This window comes from Mustela putorius, unplaced genomic scaffold, assembly GCF_011764305.1.
Source record: "Mustela putorius furo isolate JIRA1106 unplaced genomic scaffold, ASM1176430v1.1 tig00000831_pilon_pilon_pilon, whole genome shotgun sequence".
Lineage (NCBI taxonomy): Eukaryota > Metazoa > Chordata > Mammalia > Carnivora > Mustelidae > Mustela > Mustela putorius.
In genome coordinates this window covers 2,680,050-2,698,579 of record NW_025421490.1, presented here as the reverse complement: position 1 = coordinate 2,698,579, position 18,530 = coordinate 2,680,050, and the positions used below count along the sequence as shown (strand labels likewise).

The window sequence follows — 18,530 nt, the reverse complement described above, 5'->3', positions numbered from 1 at the left end:
ACCCTTAAAAACTAAGGCCAGGTAGATAGTGCCTCAGGAATTATGAAAACCTCATTGTCTCCTCGGGAACAGACTCTTCTAAACAATATGAAAATCATTTCTTCAGACAAAAAAAAAAAATCACTTTGCGGGGCCCTTGGTTGTCCCTCATCGTCATCCGTGTCCTGGTAGGAAAGAAATGCTAAAGATATTTCTTGTGATTGCACTCCTATTTCCATTGCAGATGGCGATATGAACCAAAGGTTTACAAGTAAATGACAGTGAGTCAGACCTAACCAAAGGATATTTCAGATTAATCCTTTCAAATTGCATTGCAAAGTCAGATGCAGGAAAAGCTAACTGCTCTTACACTGGCATTCTAAAAATACTACCTCCATTGACGCCAACTATATTGGTGTTGCTTAAAAGATTTATAACTGAGAAAACTCAAGGACTTGATATTAGGCTTCTAAACATTTAGCAAGTTGATACAAGACACAGTCGTAGCCTTGGCAATTCTGACTCGAAAACATTACATGTCCTTTGGTATGAAATATATCTAGACAGAAGTTCCTGCAACCAAAGAAAGGAAGTCTGCCTTAAGAAAACAAGAGTAAAAAAAAATGAGGCCATTAAAAATTACACTTAACATGTATAAGGCTGACAATTAACAGACCTGTACCCCTGGGGCAAATAATACATTATATGTTAATAAAAATAATTAAAAATTTAAAATTTAAAAATTACACTTAACAAATACAGTATATTTTAACAGGTATTCAAAATCAAATCCTCCTCCTCACACACACAAAAAATTCAATTTGTTTACTTGGCAAATGAATTAAACAAAGTTAGCTAAAACCTATGAAGGACTACAAAACAGGCAAGTTCAGTCTTCTCCATTCCAAGTACAGTAAAACATAAATTTAATTTAATTATAACATTTTTCTCCAGCTGGGAGGAAAAGGTTGCATTTTCACCTGGCACTTTCAATAAAGCTCCTGAGCTATCACTGTAAAAAAAAATTATGGTTAATTTTATATGCTATGTGTTATACCATACTTTTTTTAAAAGTGTGGGTAGACTTGTATTACACTGAAAACCAGTTCTGTTTCATCTGTTATAATACCACCTGGACATCTTTCCTAAAAGACAAAGGTGTCTCAAAAAACATTCTGCGTTAGAGACAGAAGGGTAACCTAACTGCGTTAGGTAACCGAAGGGATGGGAGGCATTAAAGAATCTGAATTCAATTCCTGACTTAGTCATTGCTTCCTTGTGGCAGAGAACAAATAATCTAATACTACTTCAACTTTGGGGCCAAGGTGACATAGAGATGATGTCATCTGGGCCGAAGAGATCTCAGTGAGAGTCTGTATATCTGTTTTAACCGCCCCCCCCCCCACCGAGAGGCCTTTGATTCTATGGGACAGTCTTATACTCTACTTGCCCCCAACTAAAACAGCTTCTGGACTGATGAAGAACTTCTTCAAACCCCTCAAAGTCAACTCCTAAAAATTCTGATTTTTTTTTTCAATGACATGCAGTATATGTAGCAGCTAAGTCAAATACCGTTGATGGAAGACAAAGCAAACAGGAGATAGAGGACTTGAGACACAGACAAAATGCTAATGAGAAAACTGAGACAAATTAATGCAGTAAAAAGTCAACAACAGGAGAGATGGATGTTTCTTCTTTTTTTTTTTTTTTAGATTTTATTTACTTATTTGACAGAGAGAGAGATCACAAGTAGGCAGAGAGGCAGGCAGAGAGTAAGGGAAGCAGGCTCTCTGCTCAGCAGAGAGCCCGATGTGGGGCTCGATCCCAGGACCCTGGGATCATGACCTGAGCTGAAGGCAGAGGCTTAACCCACTGAGCCACCCAGGTGCCCCCATTTTTTTTTAAAGATTTTATTTATTTATCTGACAGAGATCACAAGTAGGCAGAGAGAGGAGGAAGCAGGCTCCCCACCAAGCAGAGAGCTCGATGCAGGGCTTGATCCCAGGACCCTAAGATCATGACCTGAGCCGAAAGCAGATGCTTTTACCCACTGAGCCACCCAGGTGCCCTGAGATGGATGTTTAATTTTAAATTAGAAAGCTAAATTTCATAGAGGACACGTTTCTGCCAACAGGGAAGTCAGAGGGCTCTGATTTTTTTGGTCTTTTATTCTACTTTGAATCTCCTATTTATTATTTTTTAATAGATCGAATATTTTTATGGAATTAAGACTTAATAGGGTAAATCAATTTTTTCTACTGAAATTTGTGATTTAAAAAATAGATAAAAACACCTTAGTTCCATCACCACCATTCTCTTCTCTTCCCAGACCTCACCACTTGGATTTGCACCTTTTCGGTGTTCTATCTGACAATGCACTAAAGGTACAACAGTGTCTGGAACCGTGGGAAGACAGACGAGGAAAGGGGGCAGAGAAGCTGCTCTCAAGGAACTTAAATTACCCAGAAGGCAATAAAGACACATAAGGGTTTTTTCTTTTAAATCTACTCTTTGGGAAAAAAGAGAATCGACTCCTTGATCTTACCATTTGTTGGCTTTACAGATTAGACTAGTTCTCTGAAATGTTTCTATTATACCCATGGCTTCAGATCAGAGAAAACTGGACCTTGTAAAAAAAAAAAAAAGATGATCCAAAGTATTAAATTCCCGGTTTCACTGCCATGTGGAGCTAAGTCTCGATTGCTCAAGGTCTCTTAAAATTATAAACCTGAAATAGATGCGTTAGGATGATTACTGAAGAGTCGATTAGATCACAGGTTAAAGGGCTACTGCTTTCAAAAGCAAAACAAAACAAAACCTGAAACAATCAGACTTGCAAACTGATTGCAAAACTGAAACGCCAATGAAAGAGATTATGAAGAGGTGTCTTATGATATATCACTGTCCTCTCCCTGCCAACAAAAAAATTCCAAATCGTTCAAAATCATATCAGAATGTTCCTTTTTTTTTTTTTTTAAATTTATTTATTTGATAGACGGAGATCACAAGCAGGCAGAGGCAGGCAGAGAGAAAGGAGGAAGCAGGCTCCCCGCTGAGCAGAGAGCCCGACGTGGGGCTCGATCCCAGGACTCTGAGACCATGACCTGAGCCGAAGGCAGCGGCTTAACCCACTGAGCCACCCAGGCGCCCTCAGAATGTTCCTTTTTAACTTTTTTATTTTGAAATAATCTTAGACTGATGAACTTGGGGAGAGTTCCAAAATCCCATTCTCCCCAACTTCTCCTAATGTTAACACCTTACATAACCATAGGTAAGAATTAAAGTAATGAAATTTACGTTGATATAAAACAAACTATCTGTAAGCCTTATTCCATGTTCAGAAACTGTCCCACTTTTCTCTTTTATTTTTATTTTTTCCAGTCTAAGATCTAATTCAGGATCCCTCCCTGCATTTAGTTGCCTTAGCTTCTCCATTCTGTGGCAGTTACTCAGTTTGTCTTTGCCTTTCATGACCTTGACCTTTCATGACTTTGAAGAGTCCAGGCTAGTTATTTCCCTACAGTGTTCTCTGATTTGGGTTCATCTGATGCTTTCCCGTGATTAGGTTGAGCCTGTGCAGTTTTGGCAAGAATGTCACAGAAGTGATGTTGAGCCATTAAGGAAGTACAGGAGGACACCCATCTCATTACTGGTAATGTTGACTTTTTAACTTGGTTACAGTGGTGTCCACCAGATTTCTTCACCCTTTGTAAGCATCAAGTATCTTGTTCTTGTAGGAATACATTTGAGATTCTGCAAATATCCTGTTTCTCATCATATCTTTGCCCCATTAATTGTTGTTATCTATTGATAATCCTTGCCTCTAAGAGTCATTACTGTGATATTTGCTTAATGATTTTCTATTTCCATCATTCATTCTGTATTTGTTAATTAGAATTCTACTGTAAGAAAGAACTGTCCCTAGGGTGCCTAGGTGGCTCAGTCAATTAAGCATCTGCTTTCAGCTCAGGGCATGAGCCCAGGGTCCTGGGATCGAGTCCCGCATGCGCCTTCCTTCTCAGCGGGAAGTCTACTTCTTCCTCCATCCTTCCCCTGCTTGTGATCTCTCTCTCTCACTCTCAAATAAAATCTTAAAAAAAAAAAAAAAAAAGCTGTCCCTTCTCCCCCATCTACTTATTATTCATTTTTGTATTCAGGTCAGTATGGACTACTGATATTTACTGCATTCAGGAGGCTCTAATCCACTAATAACCAGACCCACATGCAAGCTGTAAAAACAAAAAATTTCCAAGTATCTTCTCAACTATCAAGAGACCACTTCCATCAGATCTAAAAAATTCTTATCTTGATTTAAAGTGATTTTTATTGCTATTTCTCCTTTGAAATTTAATCTGCCTGTTACACAAAAATTTCTCTCTCCTTCAATCCAAGTATGAAAGACCACTTTTTCTCATCTTCATTATTCTAGAAATTCTTTCCAAAAAGAAAGAAAATTTAATTCAAAGAGAAGGTAAACTCAGTATAATTTTAATAGAATAAGAGCAGTAATACAGAACAGTAAAAACAAAAAGCTACCAATCGCCCATAATCGCATTCTGGGTTGTATCAACCTGAGAATGCTTACTAAACTACCTTACTGCAAGCCATTGGTTCTCCATTCCACTCTAACCATAGCACGGGACAACCAGGGCACTCAGAATATACATACACGTGGGGAGCTGTAACTGTTACACATGGTGGTTAATTAGATACATCTAACATTCACAACTGACAAGAAATAAAACGTGAGGTATACCTTTGTTTCCTATATTAACTGTGATCATAATATCCGAGCAGGCATCACCACTCACATTGACACTAGCCCTACAAAAGCTAAAGAAGTGGGGTGCCTGGGTGGCTCAGTGGGTTAAAGCCTCTGCCTTCGGCTCAGGTCATGATCCTAGGATCCTGGGATCGAGCCCCGCATCGGGCTCTCTGCTCAGCGGGGAGCCTGCTTCCCCCTCTCTCTCTGCCTGCCTCTCTGCCTACTTGTGATCTCTGTCAAATAAATAAATAAAACTAAAGAAGGAAGTGGGGGTGGGGGGAGACAGTAGAGCCTGCTTGCCAGAGAAGCATTTATGCTGAAATAGTGTGTTCCCATAATACTGACCTCATATACAAATTTTATCTTATGCATAAAATACAATATGTATAGAAAAGGTTACTTTTTTAAAGATTTTATTTATTTATTTGAGAGAGAGAAAGCAAGAGACAGAGCATGAACAGAGGCGGAGGGGCAGAGAGAGGAGGAAGCCGTTTCCCCGCTGAGCAGAGAGCCCACTGCAGGGCTCCACCCCAGGACCCTGAGATCATGACCTGAGCCGAAGGCAGAGGCTTAACCAACTGAGCCACCCAGGTGCCCCCATATCAAAGATTATAATATATATTATATTTTAGTTGGGAAAATGAAATGGTTAAAACCATGAAGTTAGGGATTGGCTTCATGCAAGTTCTCATCAAGGTCTAGACAGCCAGGAAAAAAGAGAAAAAGGAGAAAGAAAAGCCTAGTCTTCACTTGGGTTTGGCCCTTTAAACCATACTCCTGCTACTGCTGCTTTAAAACATTAAAGAGACAGACCAAACAAAGAATCCAAGAGATAGTATATTTGAAGATAGGAGTGACCACAAGAAACTCATTGGAGCATAGCAATTTGTGAGGTGCTATGACTTGCAAAAATACTGGCAAGAGAAACAGTCCTACCCGTACAGATAAATGCCTTATCACACCGATACAAAAACTACCCGGGTTTCCTGTCTCAACCCAGAAAATAAGAACTGTCCTTCCTAACATCCCCCGCTCATCACTTGAGTGTGCTGACCAAGCTCCCGTCTTCTCTCTCTACTAGATTTTGAAACCTGCTGGAAAAAAACAAGAGGGCTTCACTGTCCAAGAGCCAGAAGGCAGGGCCCTCCTGGGAAGTGAGAAAGATGGCGGGAGCTGGAACACCAGGGCGGGAACTGTTTTCACAGTTCCCTGAAGAAGGCTGCTTTCGCTGTGCCTTTCTCACCTGTTCTCCAGAACACCCTCCCACACCCTCTTCCGCCTTTCCCCCGTGGCTCCTCCACGGGTAAAAGGGATTTGCCCATGTGCCCGACCATGTGACACGTTCAAGCCACTGCTGCTTACTCTTCTTACACTTGCCTTTAGTTGAAGAAAAATCCTAGAAACATTTTCCCCCACTTGTATGCAGTTTTAAAGCAAAGCTGTAAATGCATTCCAAAGCAAAATTCAACTGGAACCCTAAAAGTATCTATTGCCACTGGCAGAGCAGATTGCTTTCTCCTCCGCCACCCTGAGGTTCGACTCATAATCCCCCCAACACACATCACAGCCCAAGGTTATCACAGACATACTCGGTCCCTTCCCGTCCAGATCCTTCAGCCACAGCAACAGGAATCTGGCTGCCTGGCTGGGCATCCTAATCTTCCCTCTGTCCCGCCTCATGCTGTGATGATGGGGAGGAAGAGTGTGACAAGAGGACACAGCGAGTGAGGGCTGTGCAGAAGGATCACTTGCGGGGAGCACACGGCTCTCTAGAATTCTGAAAGACTTCCCAAATAAACAGGCAACAAGAGTAATATCTGTATTTCTTCTGCAAATGTACCTTCAAATTCCTTAGTGCTCCCCTTCCCCTGCCCCCAGTCCTCCACGGCACCCCACAGCCTAAACCTCCTCCCATAGAAATTCTAGAACCCCCATGCTTGGCACGAGCAGCTGCATGCATCCCTGCTCTGGGGCAGGTGGGGACTCTAGCCCAAGAAGCAGGCGGTCAGGTCAATGCCCCAGGACTTGGAAGGAGACTTGGTTGTTGAGAAGCTCTTCCCTGCCCTCCACTGCCAACTGGCAGAGGGAAGAAGTTCAATTTCTCAGGCCATGTAATGGTAGGTATGCGCTCACCACTCTAATTTTATAGGACCCCGACAAATGGCTCAGGTTTCCCCAGCGGGGGATGGTGTGCTACTTCCCTAACACAGGAAGGAAAGGGCTCCAGTAGTCATCACCTTTTAATAGGGCTACGAACTCCCTGGGCCCTGCCGGAAGTGACGCTATCAGAACAAACAGTCTTATCCGTAGCGGGTGAGATTCCCGCACCGGGGACCTGAGAAAAGCCCACCACCAGCTGACACTACCACGCGAGGCAGGGAGGCCCCGTTGTACTTTTCTAGTGTCCTCCCCCAGAAGCACGCCGTACTTGGATCGGGTATTAAATGCTTTGCTAATGAAGCATCCCTGATAAACAAAAATTATGGGGCAAAGCCAGTGTTGATCCCATCTGGACGCGGTAAGAAGGCAGGGGGACCCACCGTGAGCAGGGGCCGACGCACGGAACACGGGCAACCACGTGCGCTAGATCTACACCAGAAAGCATGGGGGGCAAAGACTTTAAATGCCTGGTGTCCTGTGAAGATGAATGAAGAAATGTTCTACTTACATGCGTTTTATAAGACAGTGGATGATGAAGAATCACATATTATAACATCAACAACAGCAGCGCCAGGGGAACATGAGTCTCAACCAGAACTATTTTTAACATGTGAAGTTTATTTATGTGTTACCTGTATAATTAAAATTTTTTTAAAAGCAGAAGAAGTAGTCATAGAGACAGAATCCAGTCAAGCATAAGGCAGATAAGCCCCATTATGATATGCTCAATCGCATCTGCATTAAGAACTACCTATTCTAGGGGCACCAGGGTGGTTCCGTCAGTTAAGCAACCGACTCTTGGTCTCAGCTCAGGTCTTGATCTCAGGGTCAAGAGTTTGAGCCCTACAGTGGGTTTCATGAAAAAAAAGAGGGGGGGGGGACTGCCTATCATAATAATAACCATATACAAGGAAAGCTTGATGTAAAGGAAGACAGTATAGCCCAAGTTCATGTGTATGTGGTATTTGCTTTGAAAGGAATGGTCCCATATAAACTGGTAAAGCTATCAATCTCTCTAACATAATGTTCTATTTACGTCTCCATTCAAAATGAGAGACCACTAACTACCACCAGCACAATGTTTCCCTCTGGGGACTGAGAAGAAGTGGCCCGTTGGTTAAGAACTCTGACGACTGTACATTCACGCCCATCTTTAGTCAGCCTCTCGGCAGACCAGTGAGAACAGAACCGGCCCTTTAATGCCCTGGTCTTCCTACTCGCCTAATGGGAAACAGACTTTGAAGAATTAAAGACATACCAGAGTTTAGTTCAGAAGATGCTTTTGTTCTGTCTTTTTCTGTTTTTGTTTTTGTTTTTCAAATACCCTTTGGTAACTTCTAAGAGACATTATGGGTTTGTTGGGTTTCCATACTGAAAGATTAACTGTTTTTCGAGTCAAATTGGGTACATGGAACGAGTACCGGGTAAGTGTGTTGAGAATGTGTATGATGGGGAAGGGGTAAGAAACCAGATGAGGGGAACAGCAGGCGAATATGAAAAGAAAATTCTATACTAAGAAAATCAGGAAAATTAAATTCTGTTCTGGAGAGCTGTGAGACAGGCTCTCCTCGCCCACTCATCTGAACACATTAGCTCTAACATGTGATCCCCGAATTGTCAATGGTTAGTGGTTACCTACGTTGAAAAGTCTACAACAGGGGCGCCTGGGTGGCTCAGTGGTTTGGGCTGCTGCCTTCGGCTCGGGTCATGGTCTCAGGGTCCTGGGATCGAGCCCTGCATCGGGCTCTCTGCTCTGCAGGAAGCCTGCTTCTCTCTCTCTCTCTCTCTCTCTCTGCCTGCCTCTCTGCCTACTTGTGATCTCTGTCTGTCAAATAAATAAATAAAATCTTTAAAAAAAAAAAAAGAAAGAAAAGTCTACAACAACGCCATGCCATTGACCTTTCTGCAAGTGTCAGAGATGTCAGAGTCAGTGCTGTCCAATCGGGCAGCCGTGAGCCGTATATAGCTACAGGGCACTTAGAACATGATTAGGGCAACCACAGGAATGAATTTTTAGTTTTATTTCATCTTAATTAATTTTTTTAAGATTTTATTTACTTTTATTTATTTATTGACAAAGAGAGAGACCCCAACAATGGAAGCAGCAGGCAGAGGGAGAGGGAGAAGCGGACTCCCCACTGAACAGGGAGCCCGATGTGGGACTCAACCCCAAGACCCTGAGATGATGACCTGAGCCGAAGGCAGACACTCAACCGACTGAGCCACCCAGCGCCCCGATCTTAATTAATTTAAACATAAATAGCCACATGTAGCAAGTGGCTACTGGACTGGACAGTGCAAGGTCTAGGATACAGGCCTGTAGTTAATTTCACTTGTCATCTGGTTAATGTCACTCTGCTGGACCAGAAACTCCATGAGGCTAGCACTGGGCCAATCTTATTTGCCTCTGTATCGTGGAACAGGACCTGGCAGACTGTGCACACTTGATAAACACCACTAACTGGTCAGATTTTCACAGAAGCAAATCAAAAAGGAAGCACCTTTCTTAGAAGGATGATGCATCAAAAGATGCTTGTGAACACCCAAGTCTTACTTCATTTTTTTTAAAGATTTTATTTATTTATTTGACAGAGAAATCACAAGTAGGCAGAGGTGGGCAGAGAAAAAGAGGGGGAAGCAGGCTCCCTGCTGAACAGAGAGGCCAGTGCGGGGCTCGATCCTAGGACCCTGAGATCATGACTTGAGCCAAAGGCAGAGGCTTTAACCCACTGAGCCACCCAGGCGCCTCCGAGTCTTACTTTAAAACCCACTGCCAAAGTGTCTAGCTAACCCAGTCTTTCCCCACTTTAATTTCCTTCTATACTTTTCTCACACAAAAGAAAGCAGTATTTCTCAACAAAGGATGACATAATCAGTATTTTTTTATTAAAAACATTCCATTATTTTATGATTTTCCTAAAACAATACACTTCTAAACCATTATATATTCCTTTTATCCTTCCCTAGAAAATACTTCAAACTCACTTGTAACCCCTAGCTGATATTCCATGAACTGAACAGGAGACACCCTGAGGCATATTGGTTAAAAATGGTCTATAAACATCATTCTGCATGCTCTGCTTATAAAACAGAGGATGTGCTTTACAAACAAAGCGTATCAACACATACATCCCCACCTACACATACATATATATACATATCCACGCACACATGCGTGCACACTACTGAGTCTCCAATTATCAGGTCCTTTATTACACAATCTACCTACCACCTTCTACTCTTTTTTTTTTTTTTTTAAGATTTTATTTATTTATTTGACAGAGATCACAAGTAGGCAGAGAGCCAGGCAGAGAGAGTGGGGGGAAACAGGCTCCCCGCTGAGCAGAGAGCCCGATGCGGGGCTCAATCCCAGGACCCTGGGATCATGACCTGAGCTGAAGGCAGAGGCTTAACCCACTGAGCCACCCAGGCACCCCACCACCTTCTACTCTTAAAGCCATGTAGTTATGGTGGTCAGAAAGAACTGGATTAGAATTGTAGCTCTTCTGGGCTTTAGATATGCACTCTTGGGCAAATTACTTAATCCCCCTGTGCCTCCCTTTCTAAGTCTGTTGAAGGGACTGGATGGTTCACCAGCTATGAAAGCACCTGGAAGACCACCTAGTGCACAGCAGGTGAGCTGTGATGCTGAACAAGTAACTTACTTCCTCTGTTTCATGGGACCTCTTTCCATTCTAACAATCCAGCCAAAGCAAAGAAGTAAAAGGAGCAATGCTTACAATCTTCCCAAAGATGGGTTAGCGTGGGTTATCTCCTGATTTAAAGTGAGAAGGACCTGGGACGCCTGGGTGGCTCAGTCAGCTAAGCATCTGCCTTGGCTCAGGTCATGATCCCAGGGTCCTGGGATCGAGTCTCGTGTCAGGCCCCCTGCTCAGTGGGGAGTCTCTCTCTCCCTCTGCCCCCGACTCATGCTTTCTATCTCAAATAAATAAATAAAATCTTTAAAAAAAAAAATCAGATTCAAGGGCAAGGCTCCTGATCAGGGATTGAAGAAACAAAGGAAAATGGTATGTCACAATCTTAAGGAAATGGGAGAAGAACTCATTCAAAAAAGACATTTCTGATATCTGATAAAGATCCAGCCAGAGGCCTGTGGAAATGATTCGACTCCGTCTCTCTCTGTACAACCACAATAGTTTATATTGTCTGTAACTGGTTAAAATCTGTCATCCGTTTATCTTTAAAGTAGTAGAGATCACAAGACCCCTTGTTCTTCCGCCTCCAAACTGCACATCTGGTAAATCTGATTCCTAGCGCCTTTGACTACTGGAGAATTTCTTCAACACGCAGATTTATCGATGGAACTGCGGTAAGCAACAGCTTCAACAGTCTGTATGAAGTATCCATAGGTATGCAGCCACAAAGGACTCCTTTAAAGAGGTAGCCTCTGCATTTCGATTCTAGACCCCCTGGCAGGGAAGTACGCAGTGAGGATCCCAGGGAGTAACATCAACAGGCAAGAGGGAAGGTCATGGGAGTCGAGCATACCTCCGCCTCCTGCAGGGTCCCGTGGTTCAGGCACACCGTGTCAGGGCAAGCAATGGGAGACCCACAGCCTTCTCGGATTGCCAGCTGCAGGTACTGTTTCAAGCACTAGAAGGTAAGAAGGAAAAAGACAATGACCCATTGCCTCACAGTAGCACGAAGGTCACACATCACCCTTGCCTCCCCTTCCTTCACTGGCAGTCCTGGGGCTCTTGTGCTCGGGGAAACCGAGGGAGACCAAAGTTACCACAAGTGTGAACACTAAGACCCATCGCTTGGGAAAGAAAGCAAGACAGGTGATTAATTACGCATGACCTCATCCTAAGAATATGAGTTTATGCGAGGCAACACATCAAATTCCCATGTGCTCACACTTTTCATCTAACACGGATATGGGAAAGAAGAAACCCTCGTTTGCCGTTTGCCCTGGTGGCAAATGCCTTTTTTACTCTCTCTTTTTTTAACTTATGTGACTTCCCAGTTCCATTTTTACCTAGTGGTCCTCTCCCTCGAAGTTTGCTCAAAAGTAGAACTCTGACTCTCATGCTGATTTAGCCAAACAGAATCAAAATACAGCTGACACTTGAACAACATGGGTTTGAACTGTGTGGGTCCACTGACATGCACATTTTTTTTTAAATAAATACAGTGCTATAAGTATATTTTCTTTAATGATTTTCTTAACATTTTCTATAGCTTCCTTTATTGTAAGAATACAGTATGTAATACATATACAGAATATGTATTAATCAACTGTTTATGTTATCAGTAAGGCTTCTGGTCAACAGTAGGCTATGAGTAGTTAAGTTTTAGCTCAGTTGGTTAAGCGTCTGCCTTCCGCTCAGGTCATGACTCCAGAGTCCCAGGATGGAGCCCTGAGTTGGGTTCCCTGTCCAGCCAGGAGTCTGCTTCTCCCTTTCCGTCTGCTCCTCCCCCTGCTCATGCTCTCTCTTGTTCACTCACTCTCTCAAATAAATAAAATCTTTAAAAAAAGAAAGAAAGAAAGAAAGAAAGAAAGAAATCCCAGAAATGGACTCCTCAGTTTCTACTAATTCGTTCATAATTGGAGCTCTTTTACTGTATGCGTGATGAAAACAAGTCAAGAACACATGTTTGAGGACACCCCAAAAATACATAAGCCGGTCAATGAACTAACAACCCTTATAAAGTTAAGATTCTTTACAATTGGGTTCAAACTCTTCAAATTTATGCATTTATGGATCAACCTGCTACATTAATAATACTGCTGTTGCACCAACCTTTTATAAAAGCTTAACTATTAAATAAATTCTATGGTCAGAATACAGATACCATAATTGTGAACCTATTTCTTTGTTCTTTTTTTTTTTTTAAGATTTTATTTATTTATTTGAGAGAAGAGACACAGAGACAGCAAACATGAGGGGGAGTAGTACAGAGGGAGAAGCAGACTCCCCACTGAGCAGGGAGCTGGATGCGGGGCTCGATCCTGGGACCCTGAGATCCTGACCTGAGCTGAAGGCAGATGCTTAATGACTGAGCCACCCAGGTGCTCCCATCTTTATTTTTCCCCGTCTGAAAATAAAACCAATATCACAATGGCATTATTTCAGGAAACTAATCCTGTATTTAGCTGAGCGAAATTACCGTTACAGTGGACTCCGGAAGCAATGACTACAGCAACGCATTGAAACCAGATTTGTATTTCTTCACATGCTTAACAATTCCCTTCTTCAAGGAGTCCATTTTCCCCCTATGCCATTCATCACCATTCATCATCAAAAAATGAGAAAGTAACCCAAATACCCAAAACAGAAGAACACATAAATAAATGATGCTCAATTCATACAACGGCTCGCTGAGGAATCATGAAAAATATTTTCAAATGATGTTTAAACACATGGGGAGGGCGCCTGGGTGGCTCAGTGGGTTAAGCCGCTGCCTTCGGCTCAGGTCATGATCTCAGGGTCCTGGGATCGAGTCCCGCATCGGGCTCTCTGCTCAGCAGGGAGCCTGCTTCCTCCTCTCTCTCTCTCTGCCTGCCTCTATGCCTGCTTGTGATCTCTCTCTGTCAAATAAATAAATAAATAATCTTTAAAAAAAAAAAATAAAAAAAAAATAAACACATGGGGAAAGTGCTCCTGGGTCCGTATGGAGAATAAAAGGTATCCAGGAACAGGGCTCCTCTCGCAGAACTCTTCCTACTGTCGACTGCACTCTGGGTGCTGTATTTTAGCTCTTATTTTCTCATTTGAGAGAAGGGTGAGCATTCCCTTGCTCCAGTTTTGGTGCCAGACATGGTCTCCTGCGCTAAGAACGGGAAGCAGGAGAGAGCCACATCAGGAAATGTGGGGAAGAATTTCTGCACACACGCAACACTCGAGAGGACCGACAGAGCTGGCACCCAGAAAGGAATGTCACACCCAGGGACAAATGAAAAAATGATGTGAAGGCTTGTCCACCCGGCTCTGTTCTGCGGACCTTTTGGCCCTCCGTCCACCACACAGATGCCAATGTGACCACTTCGGTCTCCCCAGCTGCCACTTGAAATTTAAGCAGAAAGACTCTAAAAATGTATGGTCTCCAGGTTCAAGGGGAAGGTATCCAGGAAAACAAAGTGAACCGAGCAACAAACATCTATCAGAATATCTGGACTCCGGCCATGGAGTCATGCTAGCAAGCAATGATGGGAAAGTGACTTAGACCGTGCCCCAGACCGGCTTCCCTTCACTGAAACACCCGAAATGATAGCATCTGTTGGGGCGCCTGGGGGGCTCAGTGGGTTAGGCCTCTGCCTTCGGCTCAGGTCATGATCTCAGGACCCTGGGATCAAGCCCCATGTCGGACACTCTGCTGAGCGGGGAGCCTGCTTCCCCCCTCTCTCTTCCTCTGCCTCTCTGCCTCCTTGTGATCTCTGTCAAATAAATAAAATCTTTAAAAAAAAAAAAAAGATAATATCCGTTATGGTTACCTCAAAGGATTCAAAACACACGCGCACACAAAACACAAACCTGATATTCTGTATACAGGAACCCTTTGAAAAAGTCACAGACTGCAGAATTATTTCTACTCAGCTTCGCGTGATCTTAGACTCTATCAAGAACTTCATGGGGAAATGTTAATCCTCTGACCTCCTGAGATTATCCTTTCTCTACTCCCTTCTGAGAACCAGTGAAGCTGCTGTGCCCAGAAGCATCATACACAGGACAGATACTTGCAACAGAAGAGCACACACGCCTCCATTCAAGCTTCCCTTTAGAATGATTTGCATCTCTAGAAAAAGCTTAGGGTCAAATAGAAACCAAAAAGAAAGACTGTGTGAGTCTTTACAGAAGACTCAGAAAAAAAAAAAATTATTTCAACTTTTTGCAAACTTGTAAAGTTGAAATCTAAGCTTTCCCAAGAGTTTATCATAGATGTTCAGACTTATTTATTTGTCAGAGAGAGAGAGAGAGAGAACAGGAGCAGGGGTAGCGGCAGGCAGGAGAAGCAGGCTTCCCACTAAGCAAGGAGCCTGATGGGGGACTCAATCTCAGGACCCTGGAATCAGGACCTGAGGCAGAGTCAGCCACTTAACCACTGAGCCACACAGGGGCCTCTGCTCTCTTTGATTTTTGTTGTTGTTGTTGTTGTTTTTAAAGATTTTATTTATTTATTTGACAGAGAGATCACAAGTAGGCAGAGAGACAGGCGGGGGCGGGGAGGGGGAAGCAGGCTCCCCGCTGAGCAGAGAGCCCGATGAGCTGCTCCATCCCAGGACCCTGAGATCACGACCTGAGCTGAAGGCAGAGGCTTTAACTCACTGAGCCACCCAGGCACCTCTCACCCTGCATTTTCTATCTCTGTGAATAGGACATTTCCATCCATCCGGCTGCACAACCCAGAAATGTATGGATCATCTAGGACACCACTTTCTCATACCCTGTCTCCAATAAATACTTTCTGGGTAGTCTTCCCCTGGCTGTCTAACCAAGCCCTCGATACTGAGCAGAGCCTTTGAATCCACCTCCCCCCACATACCAGCTTCCCCACATCCCCAGTCTTCCCCATCTCAGTAAATGGAACCAATTACCCAGTTACTCGGCCAAAACAAAAACAAAGACATCCTTGATTCCTCTTTTCCTCAAACTCTACAACCAAAACATGTCCCCACACTCAACGTTTCTCATCACTCCCACTGCAAACTCAAGTCCCCGTCACCCTTTCCGGAGACCTCGGCAATAGCTTTCTCGATGGTCTCTCCTCTATCCAGTAGCCAAGGCACTCTTTGTACATCTTTCTAAAATACAAATCCCATTTTATTCTCCTGCCCCAAACCCTCCAATGAATGCGCGTCTCATTCAGATGGCCTCGCCAACTCCTTATCACGGCTCGCACGGCCCTACTTGTTCTGACTCCTGGCTGCTGCTCTGAGCTCCTTTCTACCACATTCCCCCTCTACTCCGGGGCTATGAACCTGCTTGCTCCCGAATAAGGCCTTCTTTCTTGGTTGGTGCCCTCCCCCCCACCCCCGCCGAATGTCCTTCCTCCCAGAAGGCTCGATCTCACGTCATTGAGGGCCCTCTTCAGAGTCACGTCTGCAGACAGGCCTTCACCGGCTAAAAAGCACAACGGTCCCTCCCCTATCAGGCCTCCTTACCCTGCTTTGTATTTCTTCATAGCACTTTCTATTACCTAATGTTAGTTACTTGTGTATTATCTTGTTGCCCACTAGAAATTCAGCTATTAGTACAGAGACATGGTCTTAGTCTGATGGATTCCAGAAAAACATGTAGAAGGTACTGCAAAACACATTACTGGGTGACTGACTTGATAAATGCAAAGTCCTATCCATCCCATGTCCTAAGTACTGGTTAGGTCCATTCGCTTCTATCTGCCTCCTCTGCCCACCCTTAGACCCCTTTCCATTACCTCTTACCTGGGCTTCTGCCTTGGTCCCTTCACTAATCTTGCTGCATCTGTTTTTGCCTCTTTCTAGTTAATTCTCCACACTGCTGGCAGAAGGAACTTTAATAAAATCTAAATCTGATCCCTTCTGCCATCCGCTTAAAACCCTTCCAAGACCGTAAACACTCGTTACATCTCCTTTATACACTTATTACAACTAGGACTTAAAAATTAGGTGGATAGAGGGGTGCCTGGGTTGTTCAGCTGATTAAGCATCTGACTCTTAATTTCAGCTCAGGTCATGATCTCAGGGTCTCGGGGATCAAGCGAGCCTCATGTTGGGCTCCATGGTGGATGTGGAGCCTGTTTAAGGTTCTCTCTCTTTGGGGCGCCTGGGTGGCTCAGTCGTTAAGCCATCCGCCTCGACTCAGGTTGTGATCCCAGGATCCTGGGATCGAGCCCCACATAAGGGTCCCCGCTCAGTGGGGAGTCTGCTTCTCCCTCTCTGACTCCCCCTGCTTATGTTCCCTTTCTCTCTGTCTCTCTTTCTGTCAAATAAGTAAATAAAATCCTTAAAAAACAATTAAAAAAAAAGATTCTCTCTCTCCCTCTGCCCCTCCCCAGATCTTAAGGGTGCACGTGCACTCTCACTTTCTTGCTATAAAATTAGGTGTATATAATTATGTAACCCCCACCAAAGTCTCACTCTCTACACTCAGTACATCTGTTGACATTACCAGAAATTTCAACCTTTAGATTTCTTTGATTAAAACCTTGTCTCTAGAATAATCTGTCACCATTCGCCAATAATTAGGACAGGAGGACAGGCAGAGGAGGAAGTAGCTTCCTGGCAGAGACAGAGCCTTGAAGAAAAGGACAGGAGACAGGTATGTTTCTATGGACAGGAAACACTGGAAACTACGGGACACTAATGGGAAAGGCTGCCATGATACTATGATTTGTAATAAGAAATACAAATACATTCTTCTTATTTCCAGCACAGAGCATCTAAAACCCTTGGAATTTCCTAAGTGATGGTAAAGATAAAAAGTATCTTTTGTTATGCTAAGGAGGAGACTTTGGGAATGCTCCTAGGTGGGGGGGGGGGGGTATGTTGGCTGCCAGAAGTACCAACTCTGGGCATGGAGAGCTGGAACTTTTAGTCCTACCCACTGACCTCCAGGGAGCAGAGAGAGCCTGGAGGTTACATCGGGGCCACTAGTGACTGACTCACTCATGCCTATGGAATGAAACCTCCATAAAAGCCCAAAAGTCTGAGTTCAGAGTGCTTACTGGTTGGTGAACACATGGAGATTTGGTAAGAGTGTTATACTTTGGAGGACTTGGAAGACCCATGCTCTTTCCCCACACCTTGTCCTATGCATGTCTTCCCTCTGGCACAGCATTTTATAATAAACCAACAATTTAGTAAGTAAAGTGCTTCTCTGAGTTCTCAGAGCTGCTCTAGCGCGGTAACCGAAGCCAAGGAGGAGGTCATGGGAACGTATGATTTACAGCCCGCTGATCAAAAGTGCAGTTAACAACCTGGGCTTGTGACTGGCATGCAAAGTTGGAAGACTTCTTTGATCCAGACTTGTTTGGGTAAATGTCTATTCCAATCCTTTGCCCATTTTTAATTGAGTTATTTGTGTTTTTATTATTGAGTTATAGGACTTTTTTGTACATTCTGCAGGTGTCCCGTAACAGACATTATTTGCAAATATTTTATCCCATTCTTTGAGTTTTTTCACTTTCCTGAGGAGGTCCATTGAAAGGTTTTTAATTTTGATGAGGTCTGATTTCTTTTCTTCCGTTCATGCTTTGCCGAATCCAAGATCATGAAATTTTTTTCTATTTCCCATATTTTCTTCAAAGAGACAGGCAGAAGCCTTTTGAGTTAATGTTCGTCCATGGTATGAGGAAACAGTCCAACTTCATTCTTTTGAAAAGGGTATCCAGTGGTCCCAGCACTATTTATCGAAAAATTATTCTTTCTCCCTTTGAACTGCCTTGGCACCCTTGATGGAAATCAACTGACAATGAACATGAGAATTTATTTCTGGAACTGTCAATTCTATTCCCTCGAGCTAACTATCTATCCTTTTGACAGTGTGACATAGTTTTATTATAGCATTATAGGAAGTTTGAGGACCAGAAGTCAGTTCTCCAACTTTATTCTTCTTTTATAAGATAGTTTGGGCTATCTGATTTCCCTCAATTTCCCATATGAATTTTAGGATAAGCTTGTCAATTT

General features: G+C 43.4%; 1 protein-coding gene across 5 annotated transcripts in view; it reads right to left on the bottom strand.

Annotated features, from left to right (window-relative positions):
* The window catches only part of RNF144B (ring finger protein 144B), a 170,656-nt gene that overhangs the window by 27,890 nt on the left and 124,236 nt on the right, over positions 1 to 18,530 (bottom strand). For 4 of the 5 annotated variants that reach the window (XM_045085076.1, XM_004761268.3, XM_045085075.1 and 1 more), the window contains exon 3: positions 11,414 to 11,518. The exons of the other annotated variant lie outside the window; for it this stretch is intronic. In XM_045085076.1, coding sequence (XP_044941011.1) covers positions 11,414 to 11,518 — 105 coding nt within the window. The remainder of the gene's footprint in view (positions 1 to 11,413; positions 11,519 to 18,530) is intronic. 5 annotated transcript variants of the gene reach the window in all.